Source organism: Leptodactylus fuscus, chromosome 3, assembly GCF_031893055.1.
Source record: "Leptodactylus fuscus isolate aLepFus1 chromosome 3, aLepFus1.hap2, whole genome shotgun sequence".
NCBI classification, from domain to species: domain Eukaryota; kingdom Metazoa; phylum Chordata; class Amphibia; order Anura; family Leptodactylidae; genus Leptodactylus; species Leptodactylus fuscus.
The window spans coordinates 244,647,314-244,669,107 of NC_134267.1; the positions used below are offsets into that span (position 1 = coordinate 244,647,314).

General features: G+C 45.6%; 2 protein-coding genes across 2 annotated transcripts in view; one reads left to right on the forward strand and one right to left on the reverse strand.

The window, feature by feature from the left end:
* Nucleotides 1-21,794, reverse strand: part of LOC142198389 (uncharacterized) — a 332,778-nt gene that overhangs the window by 146,479 nt on the left and 164,505 nt on the right. The gene's annotated exons all lie outside the window — the stretch shown is intronic.
* Nucleotides 1,814-4,698, forward strand: LOC142198435 (uncharacterized). Its single transcript, XM_075269476.1, has 2 exons — nucleotides 1,814-1,971; nucleotides 3,041-4,698. Exons 1-2 carry the CDS (start codon nucleotides 1,908-1,910, stop codon nucleotides 4,528-4,530), a joined length of 1,554 nt encoding a protein of 517 aa, XP_075125577.1. The 5' UTR covers nucleotides 1,814-1,907; the 3' UTR covers nucleotides 4,531-4,698.

The following is a 21,794-nucleotide window of genomic DNA, read 5'->3' on the forward strand; positions in this document are numbered from 1 at the left end:
GTCAGCAGGTAGGGGGCGCTGCTGAGTCCTGGGGTACATCTATATAGGGGGTGGAGCTCCTGCACTCATACATGTACCAGACAGTCAGCAGGTAGGGGGCGCTGCTGAGTCCTGGGGTACATCTATATAGGGGGTGGAGCTCGCTGCTCCTGCACTCATACATGTACCAGACAGTCAGCAGGTAGATGGCGCTGCTGAGTCCTGGGGTACATCTATATAGGGGGTGGAGCTCGCCGCTCCTGCACTCATACATGTACCAGACAGTCAGCAGGTAGATGGCGCTGCTGAGTCCTGGGGTACATCTATATAGGGGTGGAGCTCACCGCTCCTGCACTCATACATGTACCAGACAGTCAGCAGGTAGATGGCGCTGCTGAGTCCTGGGGTACATCTATATAGGGGGTGGAGCTCCTGCACTCATACATGTACCAGACAGTCAGCAGGTAGATGGCGCTGCTGAGTCCTGGGGTACATCTATATAGGGGGTGGAGCTCGCCGCTCCTGCACTCATACATGTACCAGACAGTCAGCAGGTAGATGGCGCTGCTGAGTCCTGGGGTACATCTATATAGGGGGTGGAGCTCGCCGCTCCTGTACTCATACATGTACCAGACAGTAAGCAGGTAGATGGCGCTGCTGAGTCCTGGGGCACATCTATATAGGGGGTGGAGCTCCTGTACTCATACATGTACCAGACAGTAAGCAGGTAGATGGCGCTGCTGAGTCCTGGGGCACATCTATATAGGGGGTGGAGCTCGCCGCTCCTGCACTCATACATGTACCAGACAGTCAGCAGGTAGATGGCGCTGCTGAGTCCCGGGGTACATCTATATAAGGGGTGGAGCTCACCGCTCCTGCACTCATACATGTACCAGACAGTCAGCAGGTAGATGGCGCTGCTGAGTCCTGGGGTACATCTATATAGGGGGTGGAGCTCGCCGCTCCTGCACTCATACATGTACCAGACAGTCAGCAGGTAGATGGCGCTGCTGAGTCCTGGGGTACATCTATATAGGGGGTGGAGCTCCTGCACTCATACATGTACCAGACAGTCAGCAGGTAGATGGCGCTGCTGAGTCCTGGGGTACATCTATATAGGGGTGGAGCTCACCGCTCTTGCACTCATACATGTACCAGACAGTCAGCAGGTAGATGGCGCTGCTGAGACCTGGGGTACATCTATATAGGGGGTGGAGCTCGCCGCTCCTGCACTCATACATGTACCAGACAGTCAGCAGGTAGATGGCGCTGCTGAGTCCTGGGGTACATCTATATAGGGGGTGGAGCTCCTGCACTCATACATGTACCAGACAGTCAGCAGGTAGATGGCGCTGCTGAGTCCTGGGGTACATCTATATAGGGGGTGGAGCTCACCGCTCCTGCACTCATACATGTACCAGACAGTCAGCAGATAGATGGCGCTGCTGAGTCCTGGGGTACATCTATATAGGGGGTGGAGCTCACCGCTCCTGTACTCATACAGGTACCAGATAGTCAGCAGGTAGATGGCGCTGCTGAGTCCTGGGGTACATCTATATAGGGGGTGGAGCTCGCCACTCCTGCACTCATACATGTACCAGACAGTCAGCAGGTAGATGGCGCTATAGTCTCACCAATATCTGACCATAAAGTGACTGGACCAGAGATATTACATTATTTCTCTTTAGGGTGAAGATCTGATGGATATTCAGGTTGAGGTTAAAGAAGAAGCAGAAGAGGAGACGGATTCCTGGACTGATCAGCAGTGTAAGGAGCGGAGACTTTCTCCTCTAGATACTACTACTCCCATCATCTCCTCATCACATGGCAATCTATCCCATCACTGTGTGTTTCCTACAGATGGAGCCATTGCCAGAAATCAGGGAGAAGATGTGACTGATATTAAAGCGGAGGCTGAAGAAGAGAGGATGAGGGGCCATCACCTGTGTAAGAGGGAAGTGGAGGAGGAGATTCCAGGAGGTGTTACCACAGGTACGGGGTCATGAATGGAGAAGGAGAAGTCCCAGGTTTCTTCAGGTCGGTTCCCCCTTAGAGCTCCAGTCCAGTAATTCTCCGGCAGAAAGTAATTCCAGCTATTAAACTAAGAACAGAATTATAAGCCATAAAGCAGAAGTTGTAGCCGAGCGTTGTGTGAATACTGGACTACTGGATAGAGATGGGAGGAGGAGAACGTCGATGCTCGGGAGGTCCTCAATACAAAATCTAGGCAGGCTTCCTAGTAATATGTAATGGAGGCCACTGATGGACGTGACTTGTCACATTTCCCTCCATCAGCCTCCATGTTGGGACTAGAGCACTGTGCACACGGGGGGAGAGGACTGTACTATATAAGGGGGTGACCTATTGCTCAGTGTTTTCAGCACATTATTAAAAGTGAACATAATGTGCCCGTCCCTTTAATGGGAGTCTGTCAGTAGGACATAGCATACATACGTAGCCTTGCAGGGCTTTTCATGCACTTTCCCAGGATGTCTTTCCTCTGTGTGTCTGCGGCTCCATTACTATCCTCAGATTTGTTAGGGGCGTGTTAATCTTCACTAGATCTTCGGTGCCGCTGTTTATTACATGCCATTAGAGCCTATGTAGCTCCGCCCAGCTGAAGATGAAGCACCGCCCACTGCCTGGGATCGGCGTTTGTGGAAACTTGTGAAAGTGCAGTGCGCATGTACTACACATGTACGTGACGTCAGTCTACACCCAGAAGTGCCTCACTATGTAGTAGATGGGCTTCACCTTCAGCTGTGCAGATCTATAGGGGCTATAGGGGCAAGTAATAAACACGATGTGGCCGCTCATTGTATAGTCAGCACAAGAAAACATGAAGTGTATGAAACGTGTATTCTCAGCACATGGAGGGATAGAAGAAACGGGATCAAGTGTGGAAGGGCCGGTAACCATAACAGTAATATCTCTGTATCTCCGCACCATGTCACATTATATTATACATTATAATCTCTCTCTGCAACAGGAACGTTCATTTCTTTACATCGGATTTTGAAAAGATTAAAATAAATCACTAAATCCATTTTTACTCCTACAGAAAATCCCAGTGCGATCTCTGAGGGAAACGTCATGTTATTAGTAATTTATAAAGAAGAAGATGAAGATATGATGGAGCGCTCCTCAGGAGAAAACCTCATTACCCCTAATGTACATCCAGGACGTCACAGTACAGATCCATCATATAATCCCCCCAATCATGAGGAACCTTCTGACCAACCACAGATTGTGACCACAAGTACCAGGAAGAAAGAGGGGAAGAAGTTTCAGTGTGGGGAATGTGGAAAAGAGTTTACACGAAGTTCAGGTCTTTATACACACAAGAGAATTCACACAGGAGAGAAGCCATATTCATGTCCAGAATGTGGGAAAAGTTTTAATTATAAGTCAACTCTTGATACACATAAGAGAAGTCACACAGGAGAGAAGCCATATTCATGTTCAGAATGTGGAAAAAGTTTTAATTATAAGTCAACTCTTGATACACATAAGAGAAGTCACACAGGAGAGAAGCCATATTCATGTTCAGAATGTGGGAAAAGTTTTAATTATAAGTCAACTCTTGATACACATAAGAGAAGTCACACAGGAGAGAAGCCATATTCGTGTTCAGAATGTGGGAAATGTTTTACACATAGAACAAATCTTGATAACCATTTGAGAATTCACACAGGAGAGAAACCATATTCATGCTCAGAATGTGGAAAATGTTTTATTCAAAAAGGACATCTTGTTTCGCATGAGAGAAGTCACACTGGAGAGAAGCCATATTCATGTTCAGAATGTGGGAAATGTTTTACAGAGAAGTCAATTCTTGTTAAACATATGAGAAGTCACACGGGAGAGAAGCCATATTCATGTTCAGAATGTGGGAAATGTTTTGGTCGAAAAGGACAACTTGTTGTGCATGAAAGAAGTCACACTGGAGAGAAGCCATATTCATGTTCAGAATGTGGTGAATGTTTTGGTAAAAAAGGACAACTTCTTGTGCATGAGAGAAGTCACACAGGAGAGAAGCCATTTTCATGTTCAGAATGTGGGAAATGTTTTACTCAAACAGGACAACTTCTTGTGCATGAGAGAAGTCACACTGGAGAGAAGCCATATTCATGTTCAGAATGTGGTGAATGTTTTGGTAAAAAAGGACAACTTCTTGTGCATGAGAGAAGTCACACGGGAGAGAAGCCATATTCATGTTCAGAATGTGGGAAATGTTTTACAGACAAGTCAATTCTTGTTAAACATAAGAGAAGTCACACGGGAGAGAAGCCATATTCATGTTCAGAATGTGGGAAATGTTTTACTCAAAAAGGACATCTTGTTGTGCATGAGAGAAGTCACACTGGAGAGAAGCCATATTCATGTTCAGAATGTGGGAAATGTTTTACTCAAAAAGGACAACTTCTTGTGCATGAGAGAAGTCACACTGGAGAGAAGCCATATTCATGTTCAGAATGTGGGAAATGTTTTACTACGAAAGCAAATCTTGTTAGACATGAAGCAATTCACACAGGAGAGAAGCCACAATAGATAGATTGTATTGATCCACACAGGAAATTCATTCTGCCATCTCCACAATACATTACAGACAGACATGTAGACAGCCAGATGCAGACACGCATTACTGTGGGTGCTGGCATGTACGGTGGTTAGGGGGGCAGGGATGTTGGACATGGGCAGGGAAGGGATGATTGAGCTTGAGGGGGTTTGGCCTAGTCCACCTTGTGATCCAGCTTTGTTGGGGATATTTCCATTGAAAATATGGCAGAAGGGATGAAGGATCTCCGGAGCCTTTCACTATGGCTGGATGAGCCTCTCACTGAAAGTACTCTGTGGGCAGAGCGGGGGTGTTGTGCGTTGCCCAGAATTGAGTCATTTTTTTTAAGAAATCCTCTACCTTACGCCCATGTTCCAGCACAACCCAGTTGGGTTCCAGTCACAGATCTGCCCTAGTTTTTCTCCGTTGCAGTAAAGAACAAGGCGTCAGCCCCAACAGAATGATAGAATGCATTGGGGAGTCTACGACCATAGCTGACTCAGGAAGGGGAGACTGCTGACTATGCCCTTCATGTACAACCTCTCTACATGTCTGCCACTCCATCTTATTGTATAAGAAGACACTCAGGTACTTATAGACCAGAGGTCGGGATCCGTTTTGGCTGAGAGAGCCGTGAAGGCCACATATTTCAGAATGTAATTCGGTGAGAGCCATACAACATGCTGTCGGTAACCAATGATGAATAAAGTGCTACTTACCATTAATGTGACTTCTGGGGCTGCGGGGATTGGCCGTTGGCTTTGTCGTCTGGTTGATACGTGGTGAGGTGAAGCTTCCTGCAGGCGTTGAGACTTCCATCTGTTAAACGTGATCGTAGGTTGGTCTTAATGTTCTTTAGATGTGAGAAAGACGGCACACAAGCAGTGGTGAACCGAGCCCCTCTGCTGCCTGAGGCGGACGATCAAAAGACGGGAATGGGGGGAGGGGTGCGATATGGTTTTTCTTTTGATCATCTGCATCATGCAGCGGGGGTTGTGTGCTAGCGGTAACATTACAGTGAATGCAGTGCAGTAATTTTTTGTTACGTACAGGAGACGTCTTCCCACATTCTCAGGCTCCCTCATTTCCAGACGTCTTTCCCTTTGGACCGCCATGACCACTTCTTCCAGCTGTGACCTGACTCTGTAAAGTTTGCAACACAGACATCTCTGACTCCTCACTTCTCCACACACTGCACCCCTATATACCCACCTTCCCTGGCGCGTTTTTTTGCACCAATAACTGCACAGGGGAGGTGGGACAGGAACTACAACAATAGAGGCATTGAAAAAACCCATTGGCTGACGAAAACATGTGACCTCTGATTTATAACAACAGCGGCCGCCATCTTCAATTCATTTTCCGGCTTTCAGACATAGGGACAGAGGTGCTGCTGAGGGCGAGATAGGGATTAGCTTCAGATAGGCAGGGAAAACGGAAGAACAACAACAACTCTTCTCAGAGCTATATACTGCAGGGAGAGGAGCCGAGCTTTCAACGGGGTGTCTCCCCAAATCAGGGATACGGAGCAATTCAGTCCAGCGATATACGCTCAACCCAGCTTTACAGGCAGTGCCCCCCAAAACAGGGATACAGAGCAATTAGGTCCGGCTATGTCCGCTCTATCCAGATATCCAGGGTGTGTCCCCCCAAAACACAGGTGGGAGAAACAGAAATTCAGTCAGGCTATGTACGCTCAATCCAGTTTTTCACGGTGTGTAACCCCCAAACCTACCTGGGAGAACAAAAGGACGGCGCTCTCAGGTCCAAAGGAATTTATTCAAAAAGAAGATTGCACAACGCAAAAACAGTTGCCGCGTTTCGGGTCGGAACCCTTTATCAAGTGCGTAACTTCACTAATCGAGCTTCACTCAAGCTAGGAAGAAATAAACTCTATCCGGAGCGCCTCGGCCTATTTAACCGTACCGCTCCATGAGCGCCGTCCTTTTGTTCTTCCATTGGTGCATCCTCCTGGTTTTTGACCAGTGTTATAGAGACGTGCTGCCACTCTCACTCTGACGAAGCCTAATATTGCTGAAAACGGAGTTGTGAACGGAGTCACAACCCGATCAGGTGAGAGGCCACCAGGTCCTGAGTTCTTTTCATAAACACCAGATAATTCATCTATATATTTATAATAGACCATCTACACTATAAGTGTGCTCGGTATCTCTCTATTCTCTAAACCTACCTGGGAGACACATCAATTCAATCAGGCTATATCAGCTCAATCCAATTTTTAAGGGTCTACCCCCCAAAGCTAAGTGGGAGACAGCCGTTCATTCAGTCAGGCCATGTATGCTCAAACCTGTTTTTAATGCTGAACCCCCCGAAGCTAAGTGTGATACACAGCAATTCAGTCAGGCTATATCAGCTCAATCCAATTTTTGGTCAATCCAGATCTGCTAGCAGGTTCCAGCCATTATCACATATGCAAACATGCCTGGGCCCAGGTGCAGCGGGGAAAACCATATTGCCATATCATCCAGGATGGCATCCCTGACCTCGGAGGCACTGTGCTGTCTGTCCCCCAAGCTGATCAGCTTCAGCACGTCCTGCTGACATCTCCCCACGCCAGTGTTACAGCGTTTCCAGCTCGTAGCTGGGGTGGAGGTTGCAGCGCAGTAGGCTTTCAGAGAACCCCTGACATGAATTTTGGGCTGGGAGAGGAGATAGGCCACCCTAGTTTGCACCCCGGGCCCAAACTCCACTACATTCACCCGGCCTGTCATTAAAGAGAAGCAGCATCCCTGACCGCAGGCGCTTGTCGATGCGTCGGTGGTCAAGTGGACCTTGCAGCAAAGCGCAGAGCTCTGAGCCCAACTGATGTTATGGGGCACATGCAAGTGCAAGGCGGGGACAGCACACCGAGAGAAGTAGTAATAGCTAGGCCCAGCATAGGGAGGTGCCCCAGCTGCCATCTGGTGACGGAAGGCCTGGGTATCCAGAAGCATAAAAGCCAACATCTACAGGGCCAGCAGTTTGTAGATGAGGCCGTTGAAGGCTTGGGCATGTGGGTGGCTTGTGCTGTACTTCTGCCTGCAATGAAATGCCTGGGAGATGGGGAGTGGCTGGGAAGAGGTGCATGATGGTGCAGGCAAAAAGGGCGGATGAGGGTGAACTCCCCAAAGTGTCAGAGACAGATGTGTAGGTGTCCAGGTAGGTGGTCGGGACTGCAGCACCAGCACGGTAAACAGTGGAAGAGGTAGTGTCGGCAACGATTGTCCTGTGTTTGCTCTCTCCCACTGAGCCCAGGGCTTGCCCTCCAAATGACAGCGCACGCAAGAGGTGGTACGGTTTCTCTTTTCAGAGCCCCTACTCAGTTTAGAATTGTAAGGTGTGCAAACCTCACTAAATTTGTTATGCAACTGAAATGTAAATGATGGGTCTATCCATTGGCTGTTCATGTCGATGAAAGTCAGCCAGTTAGCACTGTCAGCTGACAGCCGGCTGTGCTTATCCGTGATGATGCCACCGGCTGCACTGAAGATACTTTCCGATAGCACGCTGGTGACAGGGAAGGACCTCTAAGGCATATAGCGCAAGTTCCAGCCACAAAACCAACTTGGAGACCCAATAAGTGTAGGGCGCAGAGGGATGGAAGAGGACAGGGCTGTGGTCGGCCAGGTATTCCCACAACATGTGCCTTTACTTGTCCCTCCTGGTGACACTAGGCCCCTCAGTGCCGGTAGTTTGGCCAGTGGGTGCAATTAATGTGTCCCAGGCCTCGAAGTGTGTGCACCTGGTGGGTGTGGACCAGATGGCAGTTGTTAGCCTCGTGGAGGAAATCTCCACACCATCGAGGGATGTTGCCAACAGGGGCGAGTTTTGCGCGCATGGCTAGTAAACGGAAAATCTTTGGCCTTGCTACCTTTAACCACCTTTTTTGCTGCTGCGCTTGCCTCCACATCTACACTGCTTTCCCCCCTAGACATCACCCCAGTCCATGCCTCTGCCTCTAGCCACCTTTTCCTGCTTAGCTTGCCTCCACATCTACACTGCTTTTCCCGCTAGACATCACCCCTGTCCATTTCGGGTCGGTGGCCTCGTCGTTCACCAACTGCTCTTCCAATTGCTCACTCTCCTCTTACTGCAAACCGCACATAACCACAGCCTGCCCTGATGGCAACAGTGTCTCGTCATCGTCACTGAGGCCGAGAAACGCAGGTTGCGGGTCCACAACCACAACATTGGCAGGAAATGGTGGATGCTCCAGTGTTTGGGCATCAGGACACTCAGTCGCCTGGTAGCTCTTGGGATTCGGGAAGTGGTTCAACAGAGGGAGAGACAGTAAAAGGACCCAAAAATAGATCCTGGGTGGGAGCAAGGGTGGGATGACTCTGTTGGGAAGATTGGGCATGTTGGGAGGAAGGAGGGGCAGACTCTTGGGTATGAACACGACTGCAGGTAGTGGCTGACTGGCTGGTGGAAAAGCAGCTGGAAGCATTACCCGCTAGCCATTGTAACACCTGTTCCTGGTGCTCGGGCCTGGTCTGCGTTGTACCCTGCACCCTGCTTAACGCAGCTGTCATATCAGCAATTGTGATGAGCGCATGCTAATGTTTCTTGTCCAGTGGAAAGCATGGGATAGGATTTCACGTAAGTCTGCCACCCATGGAAACTCATGGTGCAGAAACTGAGGGAGCTGACTTTGATGAACCCTTGGTTTTTGTAGATGGAACTCCGTTAAAGGTCTCTAGTGCTCACACACCCTGCTCAAGATACGGTATCTAGGGTTTGAGCGTGTAGTGACCTCACACAACAGCCCGTGATTCAGGCAGATGTAGGTGTTGCTGGAGTGTATTGAGGCTAGCAGCAGCTACTGTAGACTTGCCAATGTGGGTGCACAAGCGCCACACTTTAAGCAGTAGCTCATGTAAATTGGGGTACATTTTTAGAAACCGTTGCACCAATAATTTGCAAACATGGGCCATGTGTGGACCGTGTTTGAGTCTGGCAAGCTCCAGATCTGCTACCAGGTTCCGGCCATTATCACATACGCAAACATGCCTGGGCCCAGGTGCAGCAGGGCAAAAAACATTGCCATCTCATCCAGGATGGCACCCCTGACCTCGGAGGCAGTGTGCTGTCTGCTCCCCAAGCTGATGAGCTTCAGCACGGCCTGCTGACGTCTCCCCACGCCAGTGTTACAGCATTTCCAGCTCGTAGCTGGGGTCGATTTAACGGAGGAGGAGGAGGAGGGTGGTGTTTCAGCACTCCTGTCAGGAATATTGGGCGGGGAGAGAAGGCAGGCCGCCACAGTTTGCGATCCAGTCCCAGCCTCAACTACATTCAGCCAGTCTGCCGTGATTGAGATGTAGCGTCCCTGGCCGCATGCACTTGTCCACGCGTCGGTGGTCAGGTGGAACTTTGCGCAAAGCACAGAACTTAGGGCCCGCCTGATGTTACGGGACACGTGCTGGTGTAAGGCTCAACTCAGCTCAAGAGCCAAACACACTGCCTGCGCCAAAAACATTTAGGCCTGTGCCCCTCTGCCGTGCAGGGCCTGTCGCCTCTCTGTCTCACATACTGTTACATCAAATATGCATACCTCCCAACTTTTGAAGAACCGAAAGAGGGACAAATTTAGCCCCGCCCAATTTTGTATTGACTCCGCCCACTCATTAATTTTTTGATGTGCCCGCACAGAGTATAATCCTCCTACAGTCACCTGTAAATTATATGTCCCCCCTCTATCTCTCCCCCAGTTTCATATACACCCTTCATCTGCCCCCAGTTTCATGTCTGCCCTCCATCTCTGCCCCCAGTTTCATGTCCCCTCCATCTCTGCCCCCAGATTCATATCGCCCATCTCTGCCATCAGTTTCATGTCCCCCCCATCTCTGCCCCCAGATTCATGTCCCTCCATCTCTGCCCCCAGATTCATGTCCTCTCCATCTCTGCCCCGAGATTCATGTCCCCCCCACATCTCTTCCCCCAGATTCATGTCCCCCCATCTCTTCCCCCAGTTTCATGTCTCTCCATCTCTGCCCCCAGATTCATGTCCCCCCTCCATCTCTGCCCCCAGATTCATGTCCCCTCCATCTCTGCCCCCAGATTCATATCGCCCATCTCTGCCATCAGTTTCATGTCCCCCCCATCTCTGCCCCCAGATTCATGTCCCTCCATCTCTGCTCCCAGATTCATGTCCTCTCCATCTCTGCCCCGAGATTCATGTCCCCCCCACATCTCTACCCCCAGATTCATGTCCCCCCATCTCTGCCCCCAGTTTCATGTCTCTCCATCTCTGCCCCCAGATTCATGTCCCCCCTCCATCTCTGCCCCCAGATTCATGTCCCCTCCATCTCTGCCCCCAGATTCATGTCCCCCCATCTCTGCCCCAGATTCATGTCCCTCCATCTCTGCCCCCAGATTCATGTCCCTCCATCTCTGCCCCCAGTTTAATGTCCCCTCCATCTCTGCCCCCAGATTCATGTCCCCCATCTCTGCCCCCAGTTTCATGTCTCTCCATCCCTGTCCCCAGATTCATGCCCCCCATCTCTGCCCCCAGATTCTTGTCCCCATCTCTTCCCCCAGATTCATGTCCCCCCATCTCTGCCCCCAGATTCATGTCCCCACATCTCTGCCCCCAGATTCATGTCCTCCCATCTCTGCCCCCAATGTCATGTCCCCACATCTCTGCCCCCAGTGTCATGCCATCCTCTCCTTCATCTGCCCCCAGTTTCACTTTCCACCTCAGTGTACACATTACACTTACCTTCTCCTTCGCCACTCTCTGCACGCCTCACTCTCTCGCTGACACAGTTGTAGACGCGATGTGACTTCATCACATCGCGTATACACAGCCAGTAGGTTCAGCGGTGAAGCAAGGAGCTGACTTGTGTCAGCTCCTTGCTTTAGCCACGTATGTGTCGGGACATACCTCCCTCCAACCGGGACCACGGGGCACGTCACCGGAATCGTGAATGTCCTGCGGAAATAGGGACGGTTGGGAGGTATGAATATGTGAATGAAAAGGAAACTAATTCAGGGCAAAAAGTCCTGGAATTTTCTCCCATGATCACACAGATATGATCTATTGCAAACCTACAATGAGCAGCAGTATAATAGCAGTCAGTGCAGCGAGGTGTAGTAGGATTGTTCCCATTACCGACGCTGCAAACACCCCAAATGACCCCTGTTCTGCTTCAATACTCTGTAGAAATTCCTCCCTGCCCTTTCCCTACATTTCTAATGCTCTTTCCCTAAACTGCGATTGAGCAAAATCTCAGTTTCATGTCTTTTCTCCCACTTTCCCCCGGTGCCTGCTGATGTCTCTGCCTGCACTAAGTACAATGGACAATGCCTGACTCTAAGATGGCGGAGGGTATGTATAGGGCTGTGACATCACCGGGCCGGCTGCTGATTGGCTGCACACATGGCATTGTTTGGGATCCCGCGTTCCCAGAGCTTCCTCCCCCTTGTCCTAACATGTGCAGCAGCTATTTTAGGAAAAAATGTGATTTGATACATTGAAGCGTGAGGAAATCCGGCTTCACTGGGAATGGAAGATTTCCTGAAATTCGGATCGAATTCTACTTCATCAGCCTCGATTTGCTCATCTCTAATCCTTACGCATCAACAGGATTAAAAGGTCGCCTTTTATCACACAATTCTTAGTATAGTAACATAACGGTGTCATCAATCGGTGCGATACAACACTCCCATCATGTGTGGGTAGATGTAATACCGCTACCTAGTATATTGTATCGGGTTAGCTCTATGTAACATGGTGCAAATGCCAACACATAATAGAATAATTACCAGTCAGATGTGATCCCCTAATGTCCCGGGCCCTGAGGCAGCCGCCACCACTGCGACCCCGGTAGTTACGCCTCGGCTCCTCCCTCCACCATTCTTCTATATGGGATCTCCATATAACTATCCCGCAGCCTCTAAAAAATCCGATTTTTTATTTAGTCTATAGTAAAAACATGAGTACAATGGGCAAAAGGCATTCCCTGCCTGGATTGTGCATCAAATAAGTTGGCGTTGACTGACGCGTTTCAGAACACTTGGTTCCTTAGTCATAGCCTGACTACCAGATGGAACAACCCCCACTATATAGTGAATACACAAGTGGGGCTAATTACCCTGACTAACTCCACACATAAACCTAAAACAACAGAAACCAGTTATAAAACAGATGATAACATAATCTACAATGTAACAAATTATACAAATAAAGGACATACATATATCAAGACAAAGTTACTATTGAAACAAGAAATAGATACTACGTATTGTGAACTAATTACACACATGAAACATAAGAAAATGACATGGCCTTCACATAGACAGACGCACATATCACTAGGAAACACATCGGAATCAAATAATGTCACTATGAAGAGGTCTAGTGAATCCGTAATATAAAGATCTCACCAGACCCTGTCATATACCATTACCCCTCGCATTTAATAAAGGCGATATATTAAATTTACATGTGTATATTGTACACAGGAACTCCAACTCACATGTCAGCAGCTTTACCTATTACATCGATAGGGTAGACGGAAATCATTTGTTCATTGGTTTTACAACATAGCGCGATATCACAATTCTAAGGACATTAACATTGAGAACATTAATACCTCGCTGGAGGACGATAGAAGCAAGAAACTCCGGGAAGTTTTCGATGAAGAGCCGAGCTCTAAAGATTATGAGGATTGTTATAAGGCTTTACTGTTTAAATGACAAAGCGAATGTCGCCAGAGACTAAAACGTGGTGGGACCGGGAGTCCCTTAAGACTTATTTAAACAAAAATATGATACCACAAGGAGTGGGAGTCAGTATTGTCTGAATGCTCACTTAAACTAATCAGTTGGATCATCAAATATGAGGAAACGAAATTGACAGCCCTCAATCAAGATAGACTTCAGGTCAAGCAGGACTTAAAGGGATTCTACCATTAAACTACTTTTTTTTCTAATGAACACGTCGGAATAGCCTTAAGAAAGGCTATTCGTCTCCTACCTTTAGACGCAGTCTCCGCCGCGCCGGTTTTAACCGGTATGCAAATGAGCTCTCCGCAGCAATGAGGGCGGGCCGCAGCGCTGAAAGGCCGATGAGTGCATCCCCATTGCTGCCCGAGAGCTCTTTCCTGCGCCGCCTCCTTCTTCTGCAGCACCTCCGCCTCTTCTGGCTTCTCGTGCTCTTGTAGTTCGATACAGGAGCATAGAGAGGCCACTCCAAAATAGCCGCTGGCCGGCTCCTGTATTGAACTGGCCGGAGGCCATTTTTGGGTAGCCGCTCTTGCAGTTCAATACAGGAGCCGGCCGGCGGCCATTTTGGGGTAGCCTTTGAAGAAATCTTCAGAGTAGATTATATGGGTTAATCTTCAGTTTACTTCTCAGAACATGAGGTAACATCAGCATGTCTATATAGCAATACACAAGGAACACACTGGAAAGAACTAACCATAGATAGATGCAGCAATGTGAGATACAGACAAGTCTCCATAACATATCATTACATGTATTCAGCACATAACAATAATAACATCGCCATCTAATGTCCAGAAGCTGTAAGTTCCTCCAACACAGTACAACACAATAAGTCTATATCTGTTGCATATATGTATATACCAACACCCTTTCTCAACAATAAAGACTTATTCAGTCAAACTTCATTTCTTCATCAGATTCTGATGTCTTTCAGCATTCAATGCCTTAGTAAGAATATCGGCTGTCATATCTTCAGTTGGACAATATTCTAACTTCAGCATTCCTTGCTCCTGGTAATCCCTCAAAAAATGAAACTTTATATCAATGTGTTTTGTTCTTGGATTGACTCTTTCCATCTGAGAAAGAACAATACAACCTTGATTGTCTTCATACAACTTTGTTGGTTCCAACAGTTGTTCTCCTAAGTCTGTCAGTAGTTGTCTCAACCATAAGACTTCTTGAGCTGCTTGTGCTGTGGCAACATACTCCGCTTCTGTTGTCGACAGTGTCACTATTGATTGTTTTTTACTAGCCCAACTAATAGGTCCACCTGAGAGTAAGAAAAGATAACCACTGGTAGATTTTCTGTCAAGTGTATCTCCAGCCCAGTCTGCATCCACGTATCCAGTTAAAATGCATTTGTCACTTGCAGGTAGTTTTAGTTTAACATCAATAGTTCCTTTCAAGTAACGTATTACTCTCTTTACGGCATTCCAGTCCATTTTATTTGGTTTTGACATTTTTCTGCTCAAGATTCCTACTGCTGCTGCAATGTCTGGTCTTGTAACAGTTGCAAGATACAGTAATTTTCCAATTGCCTTTCTGTACTGTTTGTTGTCTGGTAACATATTTTGTTCTCTGTTCATCTCCTTCAGATAGTTGATTTCCATTGGAGACTTTATTGGTTTCGCATCTTTCAATACAAATGTTTCAATAATGTCCTGAATCATGTGACTTTGGTTAAGAAGATAACTCCCGTCTTCTTCTCTTTCTACTTGTATCCCTAGGTACTGTTTTACATTTCCCAAATCTTTGATCTCAAAGTGTTGATCCAGAATTTTCAGTGTTTCTGTTATATCCCTTTCTTTTTCAAAACAAACTAAAATATTGTCCACATATATCAGTACATAGATCCATCTGTCTCCCAGTTTCTTTGTGTATAGACACAGATCTGCTTTACTTCTTTGAAAATGTTCATTTGTCAGCACTTCTGTGACTTTATCATTCCAGGCTTTAGCGGCTTGCTTTAAACCATAGATACTTTTCTGTAGCTTACACACCATGTTTGGTTTTCTTTTATCTTTGTATCCTGGAGGTTGTTCCATGTAGATATCTTCTGTTAAATCTCCATTTAGGAACGCTGTCTTTACATCCAGATGTCTCAATTGCATTTGTTTTGTTGCTGCAACTGCAAACAAGGTTCTAATTGTAGTATGTTTGACGACTGGTGCAAAAACTTCATCATAGTCTTCTCCATATTTCTGAGTATAACCTTTAGCTACGAGTCTCGCTCGATATCGTTCAGCTGTGCCATCCGTTTGATATTTTACCTTAAAAACCCATTTACATCCTATAGTTTTTCTTCCTTCTGGTAATTCTGTCAGTGTGCAGGCCTTATTATCACACATGGATTTCATTTCTGTTTCTGTTGCTTTTATCCATTTGTTAGCTTCTTCTTCTGAGAGTTTTGATATGTCTTCCCAAGATGTAGGTTCATATATCTTGTTTGTACTCGCCTTGTATGAAAGACGTACAGGTGGTTTTCCCTTGTTCTCTCTTATTGAACGTCTTGGTTCATTGTTTGCCTGTTCTTGTATCTCTTTACTTTCAGTGTTTTGATTGTCGGCAATTTCCACTTCTTTCTCATCAGATATTCCTGCATTGATATCACTGATGCTTTCATCATTTCTCATTCCCAGTGATGTCATTACGTCATCATTTAGATCCTCAATGAATGTCACACTGTTACTCACTGTAACTCTGTCTGTCTTCGGATCTAGGATTCTGTATCCTTTGCAGTTTTCACAGTATCCAACAAATATTCCTTCTACGGCTCTGTTTTGAAGTTTGGATTGTTTCTCTTCTGCAATAAACACAAAGGCTTTACAACCAAAAACTCTTAAATGCTTCACACTTGGTTTATTACCTTGCCATAGCTCATATGGGGTCTGTTTTGCAGATAAGTGGCCGTCATTGCTGCTTCACCCCAATATTTCTCTGGTAGTTTGGAATCTGTCAGCATACATCTTATCATTTCAGTCAAAGTTCTGTTTTTTCTTTCTGCTACCCCATTCTGCTCGGGTGTGTATGGAACAGTCTTTTGATGCTCTATTCCATTCTGTGTTAAGTAGTTTTCTATTTGGTGTCCTGTAAATTCATCTCCATTGTCACTTCTAATGATGATTGGCTTCCTTCGAGACTTGTTACTCGACTTTGTCACATAGTCTTGTAATTTACTGAAAACTTCACTTTTGTTCTTTATCAAGTACGTGACTGTGTATCTTGAATAGTCATCTATGAAAGTCACCATGTATCTATTACCTCCTGATGTGGTCACTTTCATGGGTCCACATACGTCAGTACGTACCAAGTCAAGTGGTCTTTTGCTTCTTGTTTCACTTTCTTTAGACATTGACACTCTTGTAGCTTTTTGTTATGTCAGTCCAGGTAGCTGCAACGGGGCTAAGGGATAGCAGTAGGGAATCTCGCCCTGCACTACTCCCACTAGCTATCCCGGTCCCTGCCTCACGGGTGTGGGTCGGCTGTACTCAGGCTAAGCCTGACCCCGACAGCTCCTCTCTCACTGATTCCGTAGGCCTAGAGGGAAGTGGGAGAAGGAATGCCCTATAAGACCTCTAGGGACTGGAGACTAAAGGGGGTCACCCCTAACGAACAAGTGAAGCTGCTACTGACAGGGACTGACAAGGGTGTGCGCTGACTAACAACACAAGCAGCACACAGAAAAAATGTGGGAAAGGATTCCCCCAAACCAATATGGGAAGGAACCATACACTAGGAAACAAACACAGGGAAACTGAGTAGAAATCAAAGGATAAGGCAATTCACTCACACAGTCAATTATACACAGAGGGAGGATTGGTGAACACAGAAGGGAAAACACACAAACCAACTCGTTCACCCAAACCTCCCAAAAATCAACCACGGAACTTCCTCTATCCCAGAACACCACCTACTCCTCCTGCTAAGGCCTAGCTCTGTAAAAGCGACACTCAGCACAGAACCATGGGAGGCATGGGTTTAAATACAGAGTAGAGACCACTCCTCCCAGGTGCAAATGGGAGGACAGACTAATCAACCAGGAGATAAAGCTGCCTACCAGCAGTGCGCACGTGCAAGTCAGAAGGTGTGCACCAATACCCACGACAGGACAACCCCATAGCGCCAGGATGCCACCCCAGACACTGCGCAGCCAAAAACTCCCCAGGTAAGAAAAATAGAAATTAAAGAACCTAAATACTCCTAACAGCTTTTGATTTTATAAAACATTCACACTTCATGGTCATTGAGCAATTAGATATTAATAGATCTTTTGTCAAATGTTTCTTCTGTAATGCCATTATACTTTCAGGATGTCGGTGTCCTAAACGTCTATGCCATACATGAATACAATTCTTGTAATCATGTGTACATAACTTCACCTGTTCCTGTACTGTGTCTAGATGATATAATTGTTCTCCTGCAGTTACACTGACTATAACCTTGTCTCCTGCTAGGATTGTACACTTATCATCTTTGAATTTTACAGTAAGTCCTTTAGCTGTTAGACGTTTACGGATAACAACCCTCCTTCTAGTCCTGGAACATACAATACATCCTTTACTAGGACTTTTACATTATTTCCAGATTTATCAGAACAGATCAACATTCCTTGTCCAATACCTTCTGCTGTTATTCTGCTCCCATCTGCAAGATAAATGGCTTCCTTCTTATCTAAATCAAGCTCAGTAAAGAATTGTCATGTGACTTGTTGCTCCTGAGTCAATAAACCAACTTGATGATGATGATGACTTTTTATCAGCTGCTTTAAACGTACCATTGCAGTGATCTGCATGTGAGTTAGAAATGGAGCTTTTCACTTTCTGTTTACTGTCTCTCTGTTGTAATTTGTGTTGTTCTGCTTTCCATATAGAACAATCTTTCTTTAAATGACCCTTTTTCTTACATCTGAAACATTCTCTTGTTTCTGTGTTGTGGCGCTTTTTATCTGTAACCTTAAGAGCATTCCCACTAACCTCTTCTGTAGATTCTTGTGTTTGCTCTTTCCTTCTCTGGTATTCATCTATGAGTTTGGTCTTTACAAACTCTAGTGTGATCTCTGCTTCAGGTCTTGTTTCTAGAGCGTTTATCAGAACAGTATACGAATCTGGTAAGCTGCATAATAATATCGCTGCTATATGACTTTCCAGAATATCTTCACCAATAGATCTCAGCTGTGTTATCACTTCCATCATGGCGTTTATGTGCTCATGCATGTCTTTCTCTGCACTTAATCTCATCTTGTACAGTTTCCTTAGCAGAAATAACTTGTGATTTAAGCTGGATCTTTCATGTAACTTTCTCAAAGCTTGACACATTCCCTTTGCTGTATCCTCATTCCTTATGTGAATGAGCTGATCATCCTCCACTAATAAGCTGATAGTAGCTCTAGCTTGTCTGGTTTTCTTCTCCCATGTCTGATCATTCTCATTGGGTCTATCTGTGGTGATTACCTCCCATAAATCATCCTTAGACAACAACATCTCCACTTTGAACTTCCATAACTGATAGTTCTCATTGTCCAGCTTAGCTACTGTAAGTCTGAGCTCTGAGCTGCTGTTCATCTTTAACTTATCTTACTTGGTTGTAGAGACTTGTTCTGGAGGATTCTTTTGCATTCTTTTGCACTCTTGTCTTCTCTGCCTGGTTGCTGGGTCTGTCTGGGTCCTGGTTTGTCTGTGTGCCTGGGCCCATAACCTGTTGCAGAGTGCAGTCGCAGAAGAAAGCTTCAGAGTAGATTATATGGTTTAATGTTCAGTTTACTTCTCAGAACATGAGGTAACATCAGCATGTCTATATAGCAATATACAAAGGAACACACTGGAAAGAACTAACCATAGAAAGATGCAGCAATGTGAGATACAGACAAGTCTCCATAGCATATCATTACATGTATTCAGCACATAACAATAATAACATCGCCATCTAATGTCCGGAAGCTGTAAGTTCCTCCAACACAGAATAATACAAATAAGTCTGTATCTGTTGCATATGTATATATACCAACACATCCTCAGATATATCCGCACGTTCTGTGATATATAACACCCTCAGATATATCCGCACGTTCTGTGATATATAACACCCTCAGATATATCCGCACGTTCTGTGATATATAACACCCTCAGATATATCCGCACGTTCTGTGATATATAACACCCTCAGATATATCCGCACGTTCTGTGACATATAACACCCTCAGATATATCCGCACGTTTTGTGATATATAACACCCTCAGATATATCCGCACGTTCTGTGATATATAACACCCTCAGATATATCCGCACGTTCTGTGATATATAACACCCTCAGATATATCCGCACGCTCTGTGATATATAACACCCTCAGATATATCCGCACGTTCTGTGATATATAACACCCTCAGATATAGCCGCACGTTCTGTGATATATAGCCCCCTCAGATATATCCGCACGTTCTGTGATATATAACACCCTCAGATATATCCGCACGTTCTGTGATATATAACACCCTCAGATATATCCGCACGCTCTGTGATATATAACACCCTCAGATATATCCGCACGTTCTGTGATATATAACACCCTCAGATATATCCGCACGTTCTGTGATATATAACACCCTCAGATATATCCGCACGCTCTGTGATATATAACACCCTCAGATATATCCGCATGTTCTGTGATATATAACACCCTCAGATATATCCGCACGTTCTGTGATATATAACACCCTCAGATATATCCGCACGTTCTGTGATATATAACACCCTCAGATATATCCGCACGTTCTGTGATATATAACACCTCAGATATATCCGCACGTTCTGTGGTATATAACACCCTCAGATATATCCGCACGTTCTGTGATATATAACACCCTCAGATATATCCGCACGTTCTGTGATATATAACACCCTCAGATACATCCGCACGTTCTGTGATATATAACACCCAGATATATCCGCACGTTCTGTGATATATAACACCCTCAGATACATCCGCACGTTCTGTGATATATAACACCCAGATATATCCGCACGTTCTGTGATATATAACACCCAGATACATCCGCACGTTCTGTGATATTTCTCCTCCTCATACTAAGCAGCTCCTGATACTTCATAACTTCTGTAGATTTACTTCACTCTGATGACATCACCGCAGGTCCTGTACTCAATACAAGGCAGAAGAAGCTCCGCCCCCTCATGACATCATCACAGGTCCTTCATCCTTCTCCTGAGCTCCGCCCCCATGTACTGGTCACATGATAGCTGTGACATCATCACAGGTCCTTCAGCTCTTGCTGTGTAGCAGATAGGTTGTGACTACACAGGTACAGTGGAAGGACCTTCTTACAAGAAAAGACACGTCTTTCCGGTCATGTGACCTTATGATTTAGCCTTTACCGTAGCGGATACAGAGCAGCTCGTGCCCGGTAGTGAGTGCTGTTGTCTTGTTCTCTCTGTTATCAGCCATTACCCCAGGCTATAGATATATATATATACTGTATATACAGCAGTGACTGCTCTCTCTGTTATCAGCCATTACCCCAGGCTATAGATATATATATATATATATACTGTATATACAGCAGTGACTGCTCTCTCTGTTATCAGCCATTACCCCAGGCTATAGATATATATATATATACTGTATATACAGCAGTGACTGCTCTCTCTGTTATCAGCCATTACCCCAGGCTATAGATATATATATATATACTGTATATACAGCAGTGACTGCTCTCTCTGTTATCAGCCATTACCCCAGGCTATAGATATATATATATACTGTATATACAGCAGTGACTGCTCTCTCTGTTATCAGCTATTACCCCGGGCTATAGATATATATATATATATATACTTTTATATACAGCAGTGACTGCTCTCTCTGTTATCAGCCATTATCCCCGGCTATAGATATATATATATACTGTATATACAGCAGTGACTGCTCTCTCTGTTATCAGCCATTACCCCAGGCTATAGATATATATATATACTGTATATACAGCAGTGACTGCTCTCTCTGTTATCAGCCATTACCCCAGGCTATAGATATATATATATACTGTATATACAGCAGTGACTGCTCTCTCTGTTATCAGCCATTACTCCAGGCTATAGATATATATATATACTGTATATACAGCAGTGACTGCTCTCTCTGTTATCAGCCATTACTCCAGGCTATAGATATATATATATACTGTATATACAGCAGTGACTGCTCTCTCTGTTATCAGCCATTACCCCAGGCTATAGATATATATATATACTGTATATACAGCAGTGACTGCTCTCTCTGTTATCAGCCATTACCCCAGGCTATAGATATATATATATATATATATATATATATATATATATATATATACTGTATATACAGCAGTGACTGCTCTCTCTGTTATCAGCCATTACCCCAGGCTATAGATATATATATATATATACTGTATATACAGCAGTGACTGCTCTCTCTGTTATCAGCCATTACCCCAGGCTATAGATATATATATATACTGTATATACAGCAGTGACTGCTCTCTC

What these genes read in the sequence shown, in the direction of transcription:
- LOC142198435 (XM_075269476.1), top strand. Translation starts at nt 1,908, where the DNA reads ATGAGGGGCCATCACCTGTGTAAGAGGGAAGTGGAGGAGGAGATTCCA. An exon ending in TCCAGGAGGTGTTACCACAG is followed by an intron (nt 1,972 to 3,040) that starts GTACGGGGTCAT and finishes TTACTCCTACAG; the next exon opens with AAAATCCCAGTGCGATCTCT.